The sequence below is a fragment of the Salvelinus namaycush genome, chromosome 1, assembly GCF_016432855.1.
Source record: "Salvelinus namaycush isolate Seneca chromosome 1, SaNama_1.0, whole genome shotgun sequence".
NCBI lineage: Eukaryota > Metazoa > Chordata > Actinopteri > Salmoniformes > Salmonidae > Salvelinus > Salvelinus namaycush.
In genome coordinates this window covers 34,859,892-34,885,107 of record NC_052307.1, presented here as the reverse complement: position 1 = coordinate 34,885,107, position 25,216 = coordinate 34,859,892, and the positions used below count along the sequence as shown (strand labels likewise).

General features: G+C 42.6%; 1 protein-coding gene across 4 annotated transcripts in view; it reads right to left on the bottom strand.

The window, feature by feature from the left end:
- Window positions 1–25,216, bottom strand: part of LOC120040599 (serine/threonine-protein phosphatase 2B catalytic subunit gamma isoform-like) — a 67,970-nt gene that overhangs the window by 31,882 nt on the left and 10,872 nt on the right. For all 4 annotated transcript variants that reach the window (XM_038985718.1, XM_038985772.1, XM_038985804.1 and 1 more), the window contains exons 2-3: window positions 17,228–17,425; window positions 12,850–12,974 (exon numbers count right to left, since the gene is read on the bottom strand). In XM_038985718.1, coding sequence (XP_038841646.1) covers window positions 12,850–12,974; window positions 17,228–17,425 — 323 coding nt within the window. The remainder of the gene's footprint in view (window positions 1–12,849; window positions 12,975–17,227; window positions 17,426–25,216) is intronic.

Below are 25,216 nucleotides of genomic sequence, written 5' to 3'. Positions count from 1 at the left end.
GTTGTGGAATTGTTAGATATTACCTGTTAGATACTGCTGCACTGTCGGATCTAGAAGCATAAGCATTTAGCTACACTTGTAATAACATCTGCTAACCATGTGTATGTGCCCAATAAAATGTGATTTGACTTCAAGAGCTAAGGAGAGTGTAAGGAGAGGCCAGTAGAGCACATGTGCATGCATATTGTGCAAGAGACAGAGGCTCTAAGTTAGAAGCTTATTATGCATAACCCATCATTAATTAGCTAACAATAAGGCTAATACTGCAGTGAATGGATTACCTGGAAGAGGTAAGCTGGGACATCTGTATATAGGGTTATACAGTATATCAACTAGAACAGAATTATCTATTTCTGATGCAATTTGAATGGAATTGATGAGAGCACAAGACTGCGAGAGAGCGATTGTGTGTGCACTGGTTTAAAGCAACGATATATTCGAGTGATGAGCTGTTTTAAAATAATGCTTTTTAAAAATCTTTACAATAAACAAATTAGGTGACCCCCAAAAGTCAGATGGAGACGGGTAAATTAGACACACATTCAATCTTTATATTATAGACTATGCTGCAACAAATGTAGGCCTACCTGCAACAAGAAAAAAAGTTACCATGATGAGATGATCGATCTACACATTATGAACTGTGCTCCTATCTGAGATGGGCTGTCTGTCCCCACCCTGAGCATTGATGATTCATCATGCGGAGGCCGTAGAGAAGCCAGATTTAGACAACGCATATAATTTAACAGTTCCATTTCACGCCATGCTGTTCATATTAATAATATATTATAATTTATTGGTTTCTTGCAGTTATTTATCCCGGGAAAGGGGAGTGGTTTTGAGCAGTAAATCCCGGTAAATCTCAGTTACCGCGTTCCCGCCATTCAACCCTAGTGCTTGCGTTATAAAAAGGGAACATTGGCTGCGCTGGTAGACAGACTTGATCCTCTCTCAATCAGTAGACGACGTGAAACATTTGACATAAGTATCAAAGTAACAAAAATTCTAGTACCAAACTGTTTTTCATGTTCTAGTATCGAAACAGTTAAGACGTTTCGGCATACAGTGCAACACTACTCTGCTGTGAGGATCCAGGTTTCCACTCTAGGGGTCAAGTCTACCAGTTTCTGCTCTTCTCATTAGTGGCTGCAAAATCCATTATTTAAATCCTCTATCAACGTAATAATGAAAATGCTTTAATCCACTTTACATGACAACGGCTCCTGGACAGAAATGTTCGTTTAACACTCTAATTTCAAACTGACAGAAACGCTAAATCATGCAGTTACCATGATGACCATTCAGAGAGCACAGGAAAGCAGCAGAAAGAAAACCCATTAAAAAAAAATCTAACAGCCGTCTCATTTTCGTTTTTTTCTAGTTTCAGCAGACCCAATTTCAGGAGGCCACAAAAGCTATATGGGGATACAAAAATGGGTCTGATCTACATTAACCAAATCTGTCACGGCAAAACATGTCAAAATCAGCACTCAATAGTAAGCTTGGGCTGTAAGAGGATACATCCTAAATGGCACCCTATGCCCTATAGTGCTGGAATTCGTTTCCTAAAGCGGCATATTACCCATTACTCGTTACTTCAATCAAAGTAACATGCTACGTTACAAAATTACTTTCTGTGCAGATTAATGAGTTATATTAATTGTTATATTACTTATAGTAAAATATAACCGAATATAACTGAATAAAATTGAAATAATATATTTTTCAACTTGAGGAAAGCATGGAACCCCAGTTATTCTACAAAGAAGTGATATTTTTAAAATAGAGCCAATCAGATCATTTTGTTGTTGTTGTTTAGAAAATGTACGCAGGGCTCCAGACTAGGGCTGTGGCGGTCATGAAATTTCGTCTGCTGGTGATTGTCAAGCAAATAACGGTCAGTATCACGGTAATTGACCGTTAATTAACAAACACATTTAGCATCTCCTGGATTCCACAAATAGCCTACAAGCCATTTTAAAAAGTCAAATAAATCCATGTAATATAGCCTACACCTTCACAAACAATCCATTATTTATTTTAGACAAGTCTAAAGAAACATGATATGAAAAAAAATGTAGTCTATTTCAGGAGAAAAGAATAGCATACTATGAGCTGTCCTTATGTTAGGTTCTGATGTGGCTATGCCAAATGACTGTGGGCTACACCAGTTGCTTTAGCATACAATATTTGCTTATAATCTGTGGCATTATAGTACGAATACAATTAAACAAAATTTTAAATATATATTTTTCTCCAAACGATGAGGGAGTACGCACATGCGGCTATTCTGTGTTGAGTGGCTAACAAATAAATATATACCCCTATATGCTTAATTTAGAGTTATTAATGTAATTTTAGTTGTTCTACAGACATTGGGCTATATGTTTTGATTTTTAATACATTGTAAGGCTGCATGTTGAGACGAAAGATTATTTGAAAAAAGTTGCTTGAAAGACATGAGCTTTGTATATACAGTGCCTTCGGAAAGACTTTTTCCACATTCGGTTATGTTACAGCCTTATTCTAAAATTGATTAAATTGTTTTCCCCCCCCTCATTAATCTACACACAATACCACATAATAACAAAGCAAAAACAGGTTTATAGAAATGTTTGCTAATTAATAAAAAATAAGACAAATATGGCATTTACATAAGTATTCAGACCCTTTACTCAGTACTTTGTTGAAGCACCGTTGGCAGCGATTACAGCCTTGAGACGTTTGGGGTATGACGCTACAAACTTGGCACACCTGTATTTGGGGAGGTTCTTCCATTCTTCTCTGCAGATCCTCTCAAGCTCTGTCAGGTTGGATGGGGAGCGTCGCTGCTACTTTCAGGTCTCTCCAGAGATGCTTGATTGGGCTCGGGCTGGGCCACTCAAGGACATTCAGAGACTTGTCCCGAAGCCACTCCTGCGTTGTCTTGGCTGTGTGCTTAGGGTTGTTGTCCTGTTGGAAGGTGAACGTTCACCCCAGTCTGACGTCCTGAGCGTTCTGGAGCAGGTTTTCATCAAGGATCTCTGTACTTTGCTCCGTTCATCTTTGCTTCGATCCTGACTAACACCCAGTCCTTGCTGCTGAAAAACATGTAGGGATGGTGCCAGGTTTCTTCCAGACATGACGCTTGACATTCAAGCCAAAGAGTTCAAGCTTGGTTTCATCAGAGCAGAGAATCTTGTTTCTCATGGTCAGAGCCTTGAGGTGCCTTTTGGCGAACTCCAAGCGGGCTTTCATGTGCCTTTTACTGAGGATTGGCTTCCGTCAGCCACTCTACCATAAATACCTGATTGGTGGAGGGCTGCAGAGATGGTTATCCCTTCTGGAAGGTTCTCCCATCTCCACAGAGGAACTCTGGAGCTCTGTCAGAGTGATCATAGGGTTCTTGGTCACCTCTCTGAATTTAGGCCCTTCTCCCCCGATTCCTCAGTTTGGCCGGGCGGCCAGCTCTAGGAAGAGTCTTGGTGGTTCCAAACTTCTTCTATTTAAGAAGGATGGAGGCCACTCTGTTCTTGGGGACCTTCAATGCTGCAGACAGTTTTTGGTACTCTTCCCCAGATCTGTGCCTCGACACAATCCTGTCTCGGAGCCCTAGAGACAATTCCTTCAACCTCATGGCTTGGTTTTTGCTCTGTCAACTGTGGGACCTTATATAGACAGGTGTGTGCCTTAACAAATCCTGTCCAAACAATTGAATTTACCACAGGTGGACGCCAATCAAGTTGTAGGAACATCAAGGATGGTCAATGGAAACAGGATGCACCTAGGCTCAATTTCGAGTCTCAAAGCAAAAGGGTCTGAATACTTATGTAAATTTTCCAAAATTTCTATAAACATGTTTTCGCTTTGTCATTATGGAGTATTATGCGACAATGGTGCGACAAACAAGAAAAATCCAGTCAGCGGCAGTCCTGTGGCCGAAAACAGCTCGATGATGAGAGGATGAAGGAGAAGCTAACAGCCACAAATGCACAAGTAACGGCACAGTACAACAATGGTGTGCAGAACGGCATCTCGGAACGCACAACTCGTCGGCCCTTGTAACAGATTGGCTATTGCAGCAGGAGACCACACAGTGTTCCATTTCTATAAGCTGAAAACAAAAAGCGGCTCCAGTGGGCACGCGATCACCAACACTGGACAATTGAGGAGTGGAAAAACATTGCCTGGTCCGTCGAGTCCCGGCTTCGGTTGTGTCATGCTGATGGCAGAGTCAGGATTTGGTGTAAGCAGCATGATTGGTACAGGTACAGGCTGGTGGCGGTGGTGTAATGTTTTCCTGGCACACGTTAGGTCCCTTGATACCAACTTTAAATCCACAGAATAATTGAGGCAAAGGGGGGGGGTTCAACCTAGTACTAGATGAGTGTACCTAAAACTGGCCACTGAGGGTATATAACACACTGGCAGAGATATGATTCTGAAAGTATAATTGAAAAAGTAACTAATTATATTATCCAATTTTAAAAAGTGACACGTTATATTACTGTTTTAAAGTAATCTGATTACTGTAATGCGTTACACTCAACATGGATGCCATATATAGTGCACTACTTTTGACCAGAGCCTAAATGGGCCTGTAGTGGTCAGCAGGGCTGTCTAAGAAGTGCTACAGCTCATTAGGGTCAAAACCCACCACTATCTTGCTCTCTCACCACTGATGCACTAGATTCCAGACGCAGGCAGGCTTGAGGGTGGATAGTCTGTGTGTCTGTCACGGAGGTGGAGGCCTGATTATACAAAGACAGCTGGTTCAGTGAGAGGCAGCCAAGGGCCTCAGACTTAGCTATGTGAAACTCTCTTTTAATGCACGCACAGCCAGTCTCCTCGCACACAGACAGACACACACACAACCATTGAACCCTACTTAGAAGCAAACACAAAAAAACTAGTCTACACTAGTGGCAGACCTGCCAACCCTGTCCAACTTTTTAGAGTACCAGATACGGGCGGGGAAATAGGAGATGTAACACTCGCTGAATTGGGGTTCTTTACCCCCGCAGATCACAAACTGGCAACACAAAGCTTAAGTAGGCTACCGCAAAGGGAATCTGAACTCTGAACACTGTTCGCTAGAACAGTCCGGTGTTTCAGCCTATGTAAAGGTGCCTATTGTATTTCTTTGCAGCGCATACATTTCAGATTTTCGAAATTGATAACATCTCAAAAACAAGTGCAAAGGCATTTTAGAAGCATTGCCTCTATAGCTAATACCGGACACTCATTCATTCATTCCTTACAGCGCAGTCTTCGAAACTCCCGACTCCATTTAAAGCCAAGATGTTTATATTTATTTTTGATTATACTTTTGTAATGCTTTTTGTGACGTGGATCATAATTACAGTTAGTCTATCGATCCTCGTAATGTTACGTGGAAAATACAACTAATGGGACACAGAATTCAAATGAATATCACACCAGTTATTTTTCGTATTTGGATTTAATTTCTTTCACTAGCAAATGCAAGTGAACTGCTGGCAATTTAGAGCCCACTGAATGTCCATCTTACGTTCGATAACGTTAACTTGAAACAATTCGTGTTTACGTTTCCACAACACACGGGGTTGAAAAGGGATTTGTCCACGTGTTTACGTACAGCTGACAGTCGGCAAACTCAGCATCACAACAAACAGGAGGAGCGGCAGACACGGGGTAGCTACGCGGAATAATGATGTATTAATCTCCATGTACGTTAACACAAATCAAACTTTATTTGCCACATGCGCCGAATACAACAAGAGTAGACTTTACCGTGAAATGCTTACTTACAAGCCCTGTACCAACAGTGCAGTTCAAGAAGAAGAAAATATTTACCAAGTAGGCTAAAATAAAAAGTTATAATAAAAAGTAACACAATAAGACTAACAATAACAAAGCTATATACAGGGGGCACCGGTACCGAGTCAGTGTGCAGGGGTACAGGCTAGTTGAGGTAATCTGTACATGTAGGTGAGGGGCGAAGTGACTACGCATAGGTAACAAACAAACAACGAGTAGCAGCAGTGTACAAGAGGGAGGGGGGTGTCAATGTAAATTGTCCAGTGGCGATTTTCATGACCTGTTCAGCAGTCTAATGGCTTGGGGGTAGAAGCTGTTGAGGAGCCTTTTGGTTCTAGACTTGGCGCTCCGGTACTGCTTGCCGTGCAGTAGCAGAGAAAACAGTCTATAACTTGTGTGGCTGGAGTCTCTGACAATTTTATGGGCTTTCCTCTGACACCGTCTAGAGTATAGGTCCTGGATGGCAGGAAGCTTGGCCCCAGTGATGTACTGGGCCGTTCGCACTACCCTCTGTAGCGCCTCACGGTCAGGTGCTGAGCAGTTGCCAAACCAGGCGGTGACGCAACCAGTCAGGATGCTCTCGATGGCGCAGCTGTAGAATCTTTTGAGGATCTGGGGACCCATGCCAAATATTTTCAGTCTCCTGAGGGAGAAAAGGTTTTGTCGTGCCCTCTTCACGACTGTCTTGGTATGTTTGGACCACAGACCAACTCTCGACCTGCTCCACTACAGCCCCGTCGATGTTAATGGGGGCCTGTTCAGCCCGCCTTTTCCTGTAGTCCACGATCAGCTCATTTGTCTTGCTCACATTGAGGGAGAGGTTGTTGTCCTGGCACCACACTGCCAGTTCTCTCACCTCCTCCCTATAGGCTGTCTCATCGTTGTCGGTGATCATGCCTACCATTGTTGTATCGTCAGCAAACTTAATGATAGGGTTGGAGTCGTGTTTGGTCACACAGCGGTGGGTGAACAGGGAATACAGGAAGGGACTAAGTACACACCCCTGAGGGGCCCCAGTGTTAAAGATCAGCGTGGCAGACATATTGTTGCCTACTCTTACCCCCTGGGGGCGGCCCGTCAGGAAGTCCAGGATCCAGTTGCAGAGAGAGGTGTTTAGTCCCAGAGTCCTTAGCTTAGTGACAAACTCCGTACATGTCTGTGTGTTACAGCTCGAGAATCGGGATGTTAGACTTACTCAGTGGATTTCTTTTTTATTAAAATGTAATGTATATAAAAATAATAAAAAAATAAAATAAAATAAAAATCAGGCCCTATTCATTTATGCGTACTTTTAACTCGGATCTCGTACCTGCGTACATCGACAGAGAATCGTGTAGTTGTTACGCAAAATGCGTGCATGTTGGCAGGTCTGCAGTGGTTCCCAAACAGTGGGGCTAAGAACTCAGTCTGGCTTTCAACTTACTCTTGAAAGTTGTAATAGCAGAATACAAAGTGCAATTTGAAATTGGGTAGTGGATCATCAGTTTTTCTCTTGTCATGTCAGTCATTGCATACCTTAGAGCTATTTATAACTTGTCAGAAATGTCCAGACTAGCCCATGTCAGCTAACGTTTCTTTAGTCCATAGATGTTGTAATAATGTTCGAGTCGCTCAAACATCACATGAATACACAGACATGGCAAAATGTATAGAATTGCAATTCAATTTGCTTTAAAACTGCAACATTTTCTCCATCAACAAGAGGGGTGTGAACAGTTTGTGTAATCAACAGTGTTCGTGCCCATAGAAATAGACGTGGCGCTCGCAGGAGGGGATCTGAGTGAAAACGTTTGAGAACCCCTGGTCTATACCATAGAAATATAATCTACAGTGCCATCAGAAAGTATTCACACCCCTTGACTTTTTCCACATTTTGTTGTGTTACAGCTTTAATTTAAAATGGATCACTGGCCTGCCTACACACACACACACACACACACACACACACACACATAATGTACAAGTGGAATTCTGTTTTTACAAATTGCATTTTTTTAAGGATGGAATGTCTTGAGTCAACCCCTTTGTTATGGCAAGCCTAAATAAGTTCAGGAGTAAACATTTGCATAACAAGTCACATAAGTTAAATGGTCTATAAATTACATAATAAGATAGTGTTTAAAATGATTTAATGTTAAAACATCTCTGTACCCCACACATACAATGCATTCAGAAAGTATTCAGAGCCCTTGACTCGTTTCACATTTTGTTACGTTATAGCCTTATTCTAAAATGTATTAAAATACAAATTCCTCAATCTACACACAATACCCCATTATGACAAAGCAAAAACAGGTTTAGACATTTTTGCAAATGTATTACAAATTTAAAAAACAGAAATATCTTGTTTACATAAGTATTCAGACCCTTTGCTATGAGAGTCAAAATTGATCTCAGATGCACCCGGTTTCCATTGATCATCCTTGAGATGCTTCTACAACTTGGAGTCCACCTGTGGTAAATTCAATTGATTGGACAAGATTTGGAAACGCACACACACGTCTATATAAAGGTCCCACAGTTGACAGTGCATATCAGCACAAAAACAAGCCTTGAGGCCGAAGGAATTGTCAGTAGAGCTCAGAGACAGGATTGTGTCGAGGCACAGATCTGGGGAATTGTACCAAAACATTTCTGCAGCATTGAAGGTCCCCAAGAACAGTGTCATCCATCATTCTTAAATGGAAGAAGTTTGGAACAACCAAGACTCTTTCTAGAGCTAGCCGCCTGGCCAAACTGAGCAATCGGGGGAGAAGGACCTTGGTCAGGGAGGTGACCAAGAACCCGATGGTCACTGACAAAGCTCATCTGTGGAGATGGAAGAACTTCCCAGACATACAACAATCTCTGCAGACCTCCACCAATCAAGGTAAGGTATGATAAAAGGTATACCTTACAATCAAGGTAAGGTATGATACAAAAATTGTGGGAGCTTTTTTATTAGACTTCAGTGCATTTTTTGACATCATTGATCATAATTTGCTGCTGGAAAAACTTATTGGCTTTATTGGCCCATCTGAACAGAACACATAAGGTGTTCTTTAATGGAAGCCTCTCCAACACAATCCAGGTAGAGCCAGGTATTCCCCAGGGCAGCTGTCTAGGCCCCTTAATATTTTCCATCTTTACTAATGACCTTGCTCGGATTAAAGCACGTGTGTCCATGTATGCTGATGTCTCAACATGTCAGCTGCCACAGCACGTGAAATCATTGCAACAGTTAAGAACGAGCTGCAGTCAGTTTCAGAATGGGTGGCAAGAAATAAGTTTGTCCTAAACATTTCATAAATGAAAAGCATTGTATTTGGGACAAATCATTCACTAAACCCTAAACCTCATCTAAATCTTTTAACGAATAATGTGGAAATTTAGCAAGTTGAGGATACTAAACTGCTTGGAGTAACCCTGGATTTTAAACTGTCATGGACAAAACATATTGATGCAACATTAGCTAAGATGGGGAGAGGTCAGTCCATAATAAAATGCTGCTCTGCCTTTATAACACTATCAACAAGACAGGTCCTACAGGCCGTTGTTTTGTCGCATCTGGACTACTGTCCAGTCGTGTGGTCAGGTGCCACAAAGAGGGACTTAGGAAAATAACAATTGCCCCAGAACAGGGCATCATGGCTGGCCTTTTAATGTACACAGAGAGCTAACATTGATATTATTAATGTCAATATCTCCTGGCTCAAAGTAGAGGAGAGACTGACTTCATCACTACTTGTATTTGTGAGAGGTATTGCCATGTTGAACGCACCGAGCTGTCTGTTTAAACTACTAGCACACAGCTCAGCCACCCATGCATACCTCACAAGACATGCCACCAGAGGTCTCCTCACAGTTCCGAAGACCAGAACAGAATATGAGAGGTGCACAGTACTACATAGAGCCACGACTACATGGAACTATATTCCACATCAAGTAACTCATGGAAGCAGTAAACACAGCAACAACAACTAAAAATACACCTTATCGAACAGTAAGGCTCCCAAGTGGTGCAGCATTTTAAGGCACTGCATCTCAGTGCTAGAGGCCTCACCACAGACCCTGGTTCGATTCCAGGATGTATCACAACCGGCCGTGATTGGGATTCCCATAGGGCGGTGCACAATTGGCCAAACGTCATCCGGGTTAGAGTTAGGCCGTCATTGTAAATAAGAATTGGTTCTTAACTGACTTACCAAGTTAAATAAAATAAAAAATAAAATAGGGACTGTGTAGAGAGACACACAGGCACACGACAGCATAGATTATGTGTTGTAGATATGTGGTAGAAGGGTAGTGGCCTGAGGGCACACACCTAATCTATTGTGAAATGTAATGTAATGTTTTTTTAATTGTATATTTAACTGCCTTAATTTTGCTGGACCCCAGGAAGAGTATGGGGATCCATAATAAATAAATAAATAAATAAATACAAAATGGCTGTCTAGCAATGATCAACAACCAACTTGACAGAGCTTGAAGAATATTTTTTTTTTTTTTAATTGCAAATATTGTACAATCCAGGTGTGCAAAGCTCTTAGAGACTTACCCAGAAAGACTCGCAGCTGTAAATCACTGCCAAAGGTGATTCTAAGATGTACTGATTGACTAAATGTACAAATAAATGTTAATCAATCATTGCACCCACACTGCTCGCGCACGTGAACGAGCGTCTGCGTAGCCAGGCACTAAAATAGAACTTGGTTATATTTGTGACGCAAGAACCGCTGCAAGTCCCACCTCCTCATTGGTTTGTAGAAGCATATACCCACGTGGGTGATTGAAAGATGAACTGAGGTCCACACTCCAGTCCAGTTAGTAGTGCACCTTAATGTCGGTTGTCAACTGCCATATAAAGTCCAAAGAAGAAACAGCCTGAAGGAGGAGAGATTACTAGAAATGAACTCTGTTTACCCTTTTATCTGTGGATTAATTGTCCGAGTAGAGGACCTTGTTCCTTTCAGGTAAAATAACAACCCAATGTTTATATCCCAGGACAAATTATCTAACAGCAAGCTAGCTAGCTAAATTGCTATAAATGTTTAATGCTTTTCGACCTGTCCCCAAAAGAATATAGTTGGATCAGAGTTCGTTTTGATATTTCAACCTGTGTGTCCTGATCGCGTCTGGTGTGGGTGGACAAAATCAACATGCGCTCGATGGTGGACACGCGCGATAGCGAGCGGTCTGGTAAGCATGATAGTGTTATATATATATATATATATTTTTTTTTACAAACGTTATAATTTTTCTTCCAGTTTCAAAAGAGTATTTGGTGTAATCGTTGACAAAAAAACAATTAAATCCATTTTAATCCCACTTTAACAACAAAATGTCAATGGGTGTGAATACTTAAGGCACTGTAGGCCATTTCTGTGGTCTACACACCCAGTTTACCCAGATTAATCAAGCTAATTAACTAGAGGACACTGACCCCAATTCACGTGCTCTGCCTTGAGAAGAGCAACAAACGTATGACCATGAACCAAAATGGCAGCTATTATTAAGGTTTTGACTATGTGATGTAACAAAAGACTTAGCAAACTTGACCCTGAGCCACGTTCAGACATGACATAATAACACGTGAGAGCACAGCAGAGTGGGTGTCCCTCAATGGGCTTGAGAGGTAAATACAGAGAGCGAGAGATGTCTAAATTAAACATGGCACACTAGTCCAGCAGGGCCAGACACACATCACCTTGTTATACAGTTGAAGTCGGAAGTTTACATACACTTAAGTTGGAGTCATTAAAGCTCGTTTTTCAACCACTCCACAAATTTTTTGTTAACAAACTATAGTTTTGGCAAGTCGGTTAAGACATCTTCTTTGTGCATGACAAGTCATATTTCCAAAAATTGTTTACAGACAGATTATTTCACTTATAATTCCCTGTATCACAATTCCAGTGGGTCAGAAGTTTACCTACACTAAATTGACTGTGCCTTTAAACAGCTTGGAAAATTCCAGAAAATGATGTCATGGATTTAGAAGCTTCTGATAGGCTAATTGACATCATTTGAGTCAATTGGAGGTGTACCTGTGGATGTATTTCAAGGCCTACCTTTAAACTCAGTGCCTCTTTGCTTGACATTGTGGGAAAATCTAAAGAAATCAGCCAAGACCTCAGAAAAAAAAATTGTAGACCTCCACAAGTCTGGTTCATCCTTGGGAGCAATTTCCAAATGCCTGAAGCTACCACGTTCATCTGTACAAACAATAGTACGCAAGTATAAACACCATGGGACCATGCAGCCGTCATACCGCTCAGGAAGGAGACGCATTCTGTCTCCTGTTCTGTGAAGGGAGTAGTACACAGCATTGTACCAGATCTTCAGTTTCTTGGCAATTTCTCGCATGGAATAGCCTTCATTTCTCAGAACAAGAATTGACTGACGAGTTTCAGAAGAAAGTCTTTGTTTCAGTCCATTTTGAGCCTATAATCGAACCCACAAATGCTGATGCTCCAGATACTCAACTAGTCTAAAGAAGGCCAGTTTTATTGCTTCTTTAATCACAACCACAGTTTTCAGCTGCGCTAACATAATTGCAAACGGGTTTTCTAATGATCAATTAGGCTTTTAAAATGATAAACTTGGATTAGCTAACACAACGTGCCATTGGAACACAGGAGTGATGGTTGCTGATAATGGCCCTCTGTACGCCTATGTAGATATTCCATTAAAAAAATCTGCCGTTTCCAGCTACAATAGTCATTTACAACATCAACAATGTTTACTGTATTTCTGATCAATTTGATGTTATTTTAAATGGACAATTTTATTTTGCTTTTCTTCCAAAACAAGGACATTTCTAAGTGACCCCAAACTTTTGAACGGTAGTGTACCTCTGCCGCTCTGTTCGCCTTCAAACACAACACAGGGAATTTCCTCCTGCAGCAGGATCTAAATAAGGCCAATCATATTTATCCTCTCCTTTTGAGTGCTCTGGAATAGACTCACCAAGCAGTCGCCAAACCTGATCCAACTTTTTATTCACTCCTCCCCCTTCACCCCAATTCAGATTCTCCTTTTTCATTGGCAGACTCAAGGAGAGGGGGAATTGGGTCAGTAGGGTATAATCACCTCAATACTGAAGTAGCCTCGGTCTACGTAGTCTCCGAGGAACAGATAACGTGTGTTGCTGGGCGAGCCTCCCACTTCAAACAGCTTCATTAGGTCAAAGAACTGGCCGTGGACATCTCCACACACTAAGGACAAACAAACAACACTGTTAGGGAAGGAAACAATAGGTTATTATCCTCTAGTACAGGAGAGACATGGTCTGATATGACAATACTTTGATATGCACAAGAGTGAGAGTAATTTCAGAGTTACCCAATTCTGTCTATGACAAAGTAATCTATTCATATGCAGCGAGGACATGTAGGCCTATTTGCATGTGATTGAGGCTGTGTGTGAGCACTAGCAGGGTGCAGAACAGATATACTAAGCTGGACCAGGACAGCAAGGACAGCTGTGTGAAACTGGGAGTTCAGTTCAAAGGCATTTGATGACACCCATAACTCAAGCCAGCAAAATGGGTCCACTCCAATACACCTTCTGTCAACAGATGCAGTTAACAGTTGTGTGGTACCATGGCATAGTGCCCAGGCATGTGCTGTGTTTACTCTGGGCCTGGTTGGGCACTATTCCATGGCACTGTATGAATGTCTGTCTGCTGGGTGCCAGAGAAAGAGAGTTGTGCATGTATTATCCTCACTCACTCAGCATGTGTGTAGGCCAGAGGGAGCAGGCTAGCCAGCAGCATACCACCCTGCATCCCAATGCTGGCTTCCTTCTGAAGCTAAGCAGTGTTTGTTCTGGATGGGAGACCAGATGCTGCTAGAAGTGGTGTTGGAGGGCCAGTAGGAGGCACCCTTTCCACTGGTCAAACAAATATATCCCAATTCCCCCGAGCAGTGATTGGGGACAATGCCCTGTGTAGGGTGCCTTCTTTCGGATGGGACGTTAAACGGGTGTCCTGACTCTCTGTGGTCACTAAAGATCCCATGGCACTTATCGTAAGAGTAGGGGTGTTTACCCCGGTGTCCTGGCAAAATTCCCAATCTGGCCCTCATACCATCCCGGTCACCTAATCATCCCCCGTCCTCTCCCCGATAACTATTCCCTAGGCCGTTGCTGTAGATGAGAATGTGTTCCCAGTCAACTCACCTGGTAAAATAAATAAAAAATAAAACCCTGATGGAACCAGTCTAATCCCTGCATTCTCACCATTCTATTTCACTTGTGCAGTAAAACAATGGAGAGATCAGGCTGGTTCCACCAGCCGAGGAGAGTTTTATGAGTTGTATGTACGGGATACACATGGTATACACTGTCCAATGAAATGCTTACTTGTGGGGTTCCTTCTCAACAATGAAACAACAATAAGAAATTTGAAGTCGGAAGTTTACATACATCTTAAACAAATACATTTAAACTCAGTTTTTCACAATTCCTGACATTTAATCCAAGCAAAAATTACCTGTCTTAGGTCAGTTAGGATCACCACTTTGTTAAGAATGTGAAATGTCAGAATAATAGGAGAGAGAATGATTTATTTCATCTTTTATTTCTTTCATCACATTCCCAGTGGGTCAGAAGTTTATATACACTCAATTAGTATTTGGTAGCATTGCCTTTAAATTGTTTAACATGGGGTCAAACGTTTCAGGTAGCCTTCCACAAGCTTCCCACAATAAGCTGGGTGAATTTTGGCCCATTCCTCCTGACAGAGCTGGTGCACACGCTTTTTCAGTTCTGCCCACAAATTCTCAATAGGATTGAGGTCAGGGCTTTGTGATGGCCACTCCAATACCTTGACTTTGTTGTCCTTAAGCCATTTTTACACAACTTTGGAAGTATGGTTGGGGTCATTGTCCATTTGGAAGACCCATTTGAGACCAAGCTTTAACTTCCTGACTGATGTCTTGAGATGTTGCTTCAATATATCCACATAATTTCCCCTTCCTCATTGATGCCATCTAGTTTGTGAAGTGCACCAGTCTCTCCTGCAGCAAAGCACCCCCACATGATGCTACAACCCCCGTGCTTCACGGTTGGGATGGTGTTCTTCGGCTTGCAAGCCTCCCCCTTTTTCCTCCAAACATAACAATGGTCATTATGGCCAAACAGTTCTATTTTTGTTTAATCAGACCAGAGGACATTTCTCCAAAAGTACGATCTCTGTCCCCATGTGAAGTGGCAATCTGTAATCTGACTTTTTTATGGCGGTTTTGGAGCAGTGGCTTCTTCCTTGCTGAGCGGCCTTTCAGGTTATGTCGATATAGGACTCGTTTTACTGTGGATATAGATACTTTTGTACCTGTTTCCTTCAGCATCTTCACAAGGTCCTTTGCTGTTGTTCTGGGATTGATTTGCACTTTTCGCACCAAAGTACGTTCATCTCTAGGAGACAGAACGCGTCTCCTTCCTGAGCGGTATGACGGCTGCGTGGTCCCATGGTGTTTATACCTGCGTACTATTGTTTGTACAGATGAATGTGGTACCTTCAGGCGTTTGGAAATTGCTCCCAAGGATGAACCAGACTTGTGGAGGTCTACAAAAAAAATTCTGAGGTCTTGGCTGATTTCTTTAGATTTTCCCACAATGTCAAGCAAAGAGGCACTGAGTTTGAAGGTAGGCCTTGAAATACATCCACAGGTACACCTCCAATTGACTCAAATGATACCAATTAGCCTATCAGAAGCTTCTAAAGCCATGACATTATTTTCTGAAATTTTCCAAGCTATTTAAAGGCAGACAACTTAGTGTATGTAAACGTCTGACCCACTGGAATTGTGATATAATTCACTGTAAGTGACAATCTGTCTGCAAACAATTGTTGGAAAAATTACTTGTGTCATGCACAAAGAAGATGTCCTAACCGACTTGCCAAAACTATAGTTTAACAAGAAATTTGTGGAGTGGTTGAAAAACGAGTTTTAATGACTCCAAGCTAAGTGTGTGAACTTCCGACTTCAACTGTAGATTTTCGTGCATAAGTATAATACAGGAAGGCACAATTTATAGTCCAATATTTACATGTCTTTTGGGGAAGGGGGAATTGGGGAAATTATTTAAATTGTGCAGTATTTAGCAATCATAAGTCTAGTAGCAGCAGTTGATGTGTGTGTGTGTGTGTAGCATGAATGAGTGTGTGTGCGTGCTAACGTGTGGCGAATCAGAGCAGGTGGTCAGTCCAGTTCAAGTGTTCAGCAGTCTTATGGCTTGTAGATCAAAACTGTCTCTGAGACTGTTGGTATCAGACCTCATGCTTCAATACCGTCTGCCTGACTAAGGGAGTGAACAGCTCGTGTGTGGGGTCCTTGATGCTGGAGGCCTTCCCCAAGCACCGCCTCGAGTAGATGTCCTGGATGGGTGGGAGTCCCAGTGATGTACTGGGCTGTCTTCACCACCTGCTGGAGGGCCTTGCGGTCGTGGACGGAGCAATTCCAGTACCAGGCTGTGATGCAACCAGTCAGGATGCTCTCAATGGCGCAGCGGTAGTATTTGGAGAGGAGTGGCGGTGGTGTTGGTCCATGTCAAGTCCTCGGTGATGTAGACGCCGAGGAACTTAAAGCCGCTGACTCTCTCTACTACAGTCCCATTGATGTGGATCGGGGCATGTTCCTCCCTCTGCTTCCTGAAGTCAACAATCAACTCCTGACATTGAGGGAGAGGTTGTTGTCTTGGCACCACAAAGCCAGTTCACATGCCTCCCTCCCTATAAGCCAACTCGTCATTATTGGTTATCAGGCCTACAACCGTGGTTTCGTCAGCAAAATAATTATATCCAAATCCATATGAACTAGATGACATCTACATTTGAGTTATTTTGCAAACATTCTTATCCAGAGCAACTTACAGGAGGAGCAAATAGCCTTGCTTAAGGGCACAGAGATTTTTCACCTAGTCAGCTAGGGGATCCGAACCAGCGACCTTTCAGTTAATGGCCAAACGCTCTTAACTGCTAGGCTACCTGCCTCCCCAAAAGGCACGAAGTATATGTAGCCTAAATCCAAGACCTGGGTGTAAAAACTAACTTCCTGAAGACGGATGTTGCTTCAGGCAAAATGCAAAGGTCAGGCTTCACAAGCTAAACAACTAATGACGGGCTAAACGTTCCCATTTGCATTTGATCTCTTTGAAGCAGTTAGTGGAGGCCAGGCGACTGACTGCCTTTGGAGAAGCAGGTAAGTTCCTTCTCCTCAAGCAAAGGAAGGGAGGATACACAACGGTGTTGTATACTCAACACTATCCTCTTGTGTGAAACCGTGAAAGAAAGGGTGTTTCAAGTCAACAGCCGGTCACATACAGCAACACCAAAAAAGGAGACCAAGTTCCATCTTTCCAACCTAATGTTTGTTTGTGTGTAGGTTGTGTGTATATTGGAGGGGTTGGGTATAGCAGAAGGCACATATGTCTCAAACGGATTAATAAAGTACTAGTCTTCCCTTACCTGTGATGGGTGCCTCTACCTCCAGCATGCATTTCTCCTGTCTCAGGATGTTGGCGCCGTCGTTGATGACCCGGAGGGCCACCTCTTCCTCCAGCCGGCCCTCCTTCACTAGGTGGGTGCGGAGCGTCTCTGTGTTGGGCTTGCCATCCTCAAACAGCTCCTTCATAGAGAGACGCTGCTGGGGAGGGTACGGCACGGCTTGACAGGGGAAAAGAGGGGAAACAATATTAAGGATGTGTCCCAAAAAGGCACCCTTTTCCTATTTAGTGCACTACTTTTGAGCAGGGCTTTGGTACAACCCACAGAGATTTCTCTTGCATTTAGCTTTAATACCTCCATGAGTCAGTCAGAGTGCAGTGATCTACAATGCATTATGTCTGACAGTGTTCTACAGATTGCTCATTTGTGCTGGCAAACTGCATACTATCTAAACTCAGCAAAAAAAGAAACATCCCTTTTTCAGGAATCTGTCTTTCAAAGATAATTTGTAAAAAGCCAAATAACTTCACAGCTCTTCATTGTAAAAGGGTTTAAACACTGTTTCCCATGCTTGTTCAATGAACCATAAAAAAATTAATGAACGTGCACCTGTGGAACAATCGTTAAGACACTAACAGCTTACAGACGGTACGCAATTAAGGTCACCGCTATGAAAACTAAGGACACTAAAAGAGGCCTTTCTACTGACTCTGAAAAACACCAATAGAAAAATGCCCAGGATCCCTGCTCATCTGCGTGAATGTGCCTTAGGCATGCTGCAAGGAGGCATGAGGACTGCAGATGTGGCCAGGGCAATAAATTGCAATGTCCATACTGTGAGACGCCTAAGACAGCGCTACAGAGAGACAGGACGGACAGCTGATCGTCCTCGCAGTGGCAGACCACGTGTAACAAAACCTGCACTAGATCAGTACATCCGAACATCACACCTGCGGGACAGGTACAGGATGGCAACAACAACGGCCGAGTTACACCAGGAACGCATATTCCCTATATCAGTGCTCAGACTGTCCGCAATAGGCTGAGAGAGGCTTGACTGAGGGCTTGTAGGCCTGTTGTAAGGCAGGTCCTCACCAGACATCACCGGCAACAATGGGACTATGGGCACAAACCCACCGTCACTGGATCAGACAGGACTGGCAAAAAGTGCTCTTCACTGACGAGTCGCGGTTTTGTCTCACCAGGGGTGATGGTCGGATTCACGTTTATCGTCGAAGGAATGAGCATTACACCGTCATTGCAGGCAATTTCAATGCTGTGCGTTACAGTGAAGACATCCCCCTCCTCCTTTGACCCCCTTTTGTTCAGGGACACATTATTCCATTTCTGTTAGTCACATGTCTGTGGAACTTGTTCAGTTTATGTCTCAGTTGTAGATTCTTGTTATGTTCATACAAATATTTACACATGTTAAGTTTCCTGAAAATAAACGCATTTGACAGTATTTTTTTTGCTGAGTTTACATACGTTAACACAAATTCTCCTAGAGAGCCCACATCTTAGGCAATAAAACACAACAATAACCCATCGAGTAGTAATTTAAGACAAACTGATGGAAAACCTTTCCCATACACAGAGTATACAAAACATTAAGGGCACCTGTTCTTTCCATGACAGAATGGCCAGGTGAAAGCTATGATCTCTTATTTATGTCACTTGTTAAATCCACTTTTAAATCAGTGTCGATTAAGGGGAGGAGACAGGTTTAAGGGATGATTTTTAAGCTTCGAGACAATTGGGACATGGATTGGGTATGTGTGCCATTCAGAGGGTGAATGGGCCAGACAAAAGATTTAAGTGCCTTTGAACGGGGTATGGTAGTTGGTTTTTTCACGCTCAACAGTTTCCCATGGTCCACCACCCAAAGTACATCCATCCAACTTGACAACTGTGGGAAGCATTAGAGTCAAAATGGGCCAGCATCCCTGTGGAACGCTTTCGACATCTTGTAGAGTCCATGCCTCGACGAATTGCAATACATATTGTATTGCCACCTAAGTATCATGATAATATCGAATTGTGAAGTCCCTGGCAATCCCCAGCCCTACTAAATTGCGTAGCAACCCCGGCAAGCAATTAGAAAAGATTATGACAATGATGCTGCTTTTAGGTGTAGACTATCCTACTACTATACGTATGGAACTTGGAGGTGGGTCGGCAGTTGGAATACAGGAAACAACCATCTCCATTCATTAAACAGAAAAGCAATGCGTTTTCATTTTAGAATTCAACAGCCAGCCACCCAGACAGACAGGGTAGTGATAAGGCATTTACCACATATTTGTGCCCAGGCTATTATTTCCAGTGTGGCATGTACTGTAGGTAGGGCCTAACATTCCCTTCGTCCTGGTTGTTCCATTGGTAGCAGGTGAATTGACCTGGAAGCTTTCATAGAGCCACAGTCTCTTCATCTAACCCACTACTAGCTCAGGGGAGTAAAGACTAGAGACACTGGTCTTCTTTAGAAAACAATGACCAAATCAGACACAGCGAATCAATCTTAGATCTTCTGTCTCTCAACTCTAGCCTGCAGGTGAATGGAAATATTTTATTGCTATCCCTCCTAGTATGACAAAGCATGAGCATACAATGCATCAACAATGAGCTTAACATGGATCGATACTAACTTTTTCCAACAAAAGGTTTTCAGTTGATTGCACCAGCACATGATATGGTCGCACCAATTTTTCACCGCTGCAAGGTGATTAAGACCAAATCAAATCAAATGTTATTTGTCACATACACATGGTTAGCAGATGTTAATGCGAGTGTAGCGAAATGCTTGTGCTTCTAGTTCTGACCATGCAGTAACATCTAACAAGTAATCTAACAATTTCAAAGAATTGAATAAGAATATGTACAAAGAATACATACAAATTTATGGATGAGCGATGGCCGAACGGCATAGGCAAGATGCAGTAGATGGTATAGAGTACAGTATTTACATATGAGATGAGTAATGTAGGGTATGTAGACATTATATAAAGTGGCATTGTTTAAAGTGACTAGGGATACATTTATTACATCAAATTTTTAATTATTAAAGTGGCTAGAGATTTGAGTCAGTATGTTGGCAGCGGCCACTAAATGTTAGTGATGGCTGTTTAACAGTCTGATGGCCTTGAGATAGAAGCTGTTTTTCAGTCTCTCGGTCCCAGCTTTGATCCACTTGTACTGACCTCGCCTTCTGGACGATAGCGGGGTGAACAGGCAGTGGCTCGGGTGGTTGTTGTCCTTGATGATCATTTTGGCCTTCCTGTGACATCGGGTGGTGTAGGTGTCCTGGGGGCAGGTAGTTTGCCCCCGGTGATGCGTTGTGCAGACCTCACTACCCTCTGGAGAGCCTTACGTTTGTGGGCGGAGCAGTTGCCGTACCAGGCGGTGATACAGCCCGACAGGATGCTCTCGCTTACAAATTGTAAAAGTTTGTAAGCGTTTTTGGTGACAAGCCAAATTTCTTCAGCCTCCTGAGGTTGAAGAGGCACTGTTGAGCCTTCTTCACCACGCTGTCTGTGTGGGTGGACCATTTCAGTTTGTCCGTGATGTGTACGCCGAGGAACTTAAAACTTTCCACCTTCTCCACTACTGTCCCGTTGATGTGGATAGGGGGGTGCTCCCTCTGCTGTTTCCTGAAGTCCACGATCATCTCCTTTGTTTTGTTGACGTTGAGTGTGAGGTTATTTTCCTGACACCACACTCCGAGGGCCCTCACATCCTCCCTGTAGGCAGTCTCGTCGTTGTTGGTAATCAAGCCTACCACTGTAGTGTCATCTGCAAACTTGATGATTGAGTTGGAGGCGTGCATGGCCACGCAGTCATGGGTGAACAGGGAGTACAGGAGAGGGCTGAGAACACACCCTTGTGGGTCCCCAGTGTTGAGGATCAGCAGGGTGGAGACCAGACACCTGTGTCCCATAATGTGCCTGCATTCCATACAGAACCAGGCTAATAACGACAAGCCATATTTGAAATTAGCATGCCCTTGCAGGGCTTGACATTCAGGTAAATTTGCCAGTGGCAACCCAGGCTAGTGCCAACTGAAAGCTATTGCCCCGAATGAAAAAAATACTGCCCTGTTTGGCTAGCAGTGTTCTTGTACTGTACAATGTACAGTGTAGACTAGAGGTCGACCGATTAATCGGATTGGCCGATTAATTAGGGCCGATTTCAAGTTTTCATAACAATCTGTAATCGGCATTTTTGGACACCGATTGTGGCCGATTACATTGCACTCCACGAGGAGACTGCGTGGCAGGCTGACTACCTGTTACGCGAATGCAGCAAGAAGCCAAGGTAAGTTGCTAGCTAGCATTAAACTTATAAAAAAACTGTCAATCTTAACATAAACACTAGTTAACTAAATATGGTTGATGATATTACTAGTTTATCTAGCTTGTCCTGCGTTGCATATAAATCGATGCGGTGCCTGTCAATTTCTCATTGAATCACAGCCTACTTCGCCAAACGGGTGATGTTTTAACAAGCGCATTCGTGAAAAAAGCACTTTCGTTGCACCAATGCGTACCTAACCATAAACATCAATGCCTTTCTTTAAAATCAATACACATGTATATATTTTTAAACCTGCATATTTAGTTAATATTGCCTGCTAACATGAATTTCTTTTAACTAGGGAAATTGTGTCACTTCTCTTGCGTTCCGTGCAAGCAGTCAGGGTATATGCAGCCGTTTGGGCCGGCCTGGCTCGTTGCGAACTGTGTGAAGACCATTTACTCCTAACAAAGACCGTAATTAATTTGCCAGAATTGTACATAATTATGACAGCAATAGTTAGACTTAGGGATGCCACCCGTTAGATAAAATACGGAACAGTTTCGTATTTCACTGAAAGAATAAACGTTTTGTTTTCGAAATTATAGTTTTACGGATTTGATCATATTAATGAGCTACGGCTCGTATTTGTGTGTGTTATTATGTTATAATTAAGTTGATGATTTGATAGAGCAGTCTGAGCGATGGTAAGCAGCAGCAGGCTCGTAAGCATTCAATCAAACAGCACTTTCGTGCGTTTGAGAACAGCTCTTCGCTGTGCTTCAAGCATTGAGCTGTTTATGACTTCAAGCCTATCAACTCCCGAGATTAGGCTGGTGTAACTGATGTGAAATGGCTAGTTAGTTAGCGGGGTGCGCGCTAATAGCGTTTCCAATCGGTGACGTCACTCGCTCTGAGACCTTGAAGTAGTTGTTCCCCTTGCTCTGCAAGGGCCGCGGCTTTTGTGGAGCGATGGGTAACGATGCTTCGAGGGTGGCTGTTGTTGATGTGTTCCTGGTTCGAGCCCAGGTAGGGGCGAGGAGCGGGACGGAAGCTATACTGTTACACTGGCAATACTATAGTTCCTATAAGAACATCCAACAGTCAAAAGGTATATGAAATACAAACGGTAGAGAGAAATAGTCCTATAATTCCTATAATAACTACAACCTAAAACTTCTTACCTGGGAATATTGAAGACGCATGTTAAAAGGAACCACCAGCTTTCATATGTTCTCATGTTCTGAGCAAGGAACTTAAACGTTAGCTTTTTTTACATGGCACATATTGCACTTTTACTTTCTTCTCCAACACTTTGTTTTTGCATTATTTAAACCAAATTGAACATGTTTCATTATTTATTTGAGACTAAATTGATTTTATTTATGTATTATATTAAGTTAAAATAAGTGTTCATTCAGTATTGTTGTAATTGTCATTACAAATAAATAAATTAAAAACGGCCGATTAATCGGTATCGGCTTTTATTGGTCCTCCAATAATCGGTATCGGCGTTGAAAAATCATAATCGGTCGACCTCTAGTGTAGACTACATGCGATGGCAGAGTTTGATAAACAAATGCCCCGCGATTGATACAAATCATCATGGTATCATTCTGCCAGGTACCCCTACTTTTTAGAAAACATTTCATTGGGAAGGTTTTTTGGGAAAGCCTTTAGAAATGTTCATTCAAACAGCACATGACAATCGCACATCGCAAAGATTCAACCAAGACTTCGGAACAAACTTCTTTAATAAGCTACCTGGTCTGCATACAAATTGTGGCATACACATTTCAGTTTCAATAAATCTTGATAATAAAATAAAGCTAATTGTGAATCAAAAACTAACGTGACCAGCAAAAAAAATGTAAATCACTGGCGACCAATAAAAAAAATTGGTGTTGCACTGCCAAGTCAAAGGGACGCTAATGTGTTTTGTTCGCAGTTTTGAACCCTGCTTAACACACTTACTAGAAACTGGAACCAGCCACGCTGGGTGCGTGAGCATTGCAAAATAAATGTACACATGGGCATTTCCGTCAAAGGACCCATGAGCATAAACATGTGAAGTTTATAGGGGCATATACGAATTGGGTGTCAAGCTAAAGCAAAGAGTCTATATTTTGGGAGAATGAAGGCATGGATACATTTTTCAACCATTTTCCATCTTAAAAATTAGGCATAAGTAAAGGCTTTGGTTTCTGGATAAACAGATGGAAAAGGGATCTTTGAAAACATTTACCAGAAAATGTCTTAAAAAGGTATCAGAAATACACCAAAACACAATGTTGACAGAAGGAACCCTGCCAGCTAATAACACTTATATTTCGTTTTGGATACATTGTTTACCTTCAGTAAATTTAAGAAATATTTCATTGTAATTCAATTACCAAAAACCCACAAGATATTTTTATCTCCCTCCTATCCCGTTCCAAGATGGCTTAGCAGTTCAGACGTCATTTTGACCTCGTATTGTCGTGTCCTGTATATATATATATTTACACCTTTCTTCACATATCTTTTATATATTTTATTATCCAAGAACTCAACTACAAAAGCTTTCCTGCAACCCGCCTCACCAATTACAAAAAAAAGTATTATTTACCTCAAATCTGAAAATCCACAGTGGAAGCTAGCCAGGGGCTAATCAGAAGCTAGCCAGAAAGCTAACCAGAAGCTAGCCGGAAGCTAGCTAGAAGCTAATCTGAAGCTGCCCAGAAGTTAGCCGGTTTGCTGGCTAGCGTTGGTGTTTTCAGCTGCCCACGTTTTGTGGTCATCACCTATTCCCTTAGCTCGATAATCTACCGGCACTTTTGTGCAACGCGACTCGGACCGGAGCATACCGGGCCTTTTTTTTCTCAGTGTCCCCGGATTTCAGCCGCAGGCTCTGGACATTTGCACGGAGCCCCACCGGGCCTTCACGACTGACTGCCGACGTTATCTGCCCGAGGGAGTTATCCAACTGGCACCTCCGTCGCGACGTTACCTGAACGCTCATCTGGGGCCCGCTAATCGTTAGCTGTCTTATCGGCTGCTATCTGAATAAGTATATCGGACAATTTTTTCTTGGGTCACTATATCTATTTTGCCAATTGGATTGATCCCCTCTACCACACGGAACCCCATTAATCTACAGACGGAAACGCACGAGGTGTCTAAAAATAGACCTCCATCCTATGCTATCTTGCTACCGATAGCCATCTACCCGGCCAGCTGTCTGGATCGCCGTGACCCCAACCAACCTCTACTCACTGGACCCTTATTGATCACTCGATTAAGCATGCCTCTCCTTAATGTAAATATGCCTTGTCCATTGCTGTTCTGGTTAGTGTTTATTGGCTTATTTCACTGTAGAGCCTCTAGCCCTGCTCACTATACCATATCCAACCTTTCAGTTCCACCACCCACATATGCGATGACATCACCTGGTTTCAATGATGTTTCTAGAGACAATATCTCTCTCATCATCACTCAATACCTAGGTTTACCTCCACTGTATTCACATCCTACCATACCTTTGTCTGTACATTATTCCTTGAAGCTATTTTATCGCCCCCAGAAACGTCCTTTTACTCTCTGTTCTAGACGTTCTAGACGACCAATTCTCATAGCTTTTAGCCGTACCCTTATCCTACTCCTCCTCTGTTCCTCTGGTGATGTAGAGGTGAATCGAGGCCCTGCAGTACCTAGCTCCACTCCTATTCCCCAACCTAG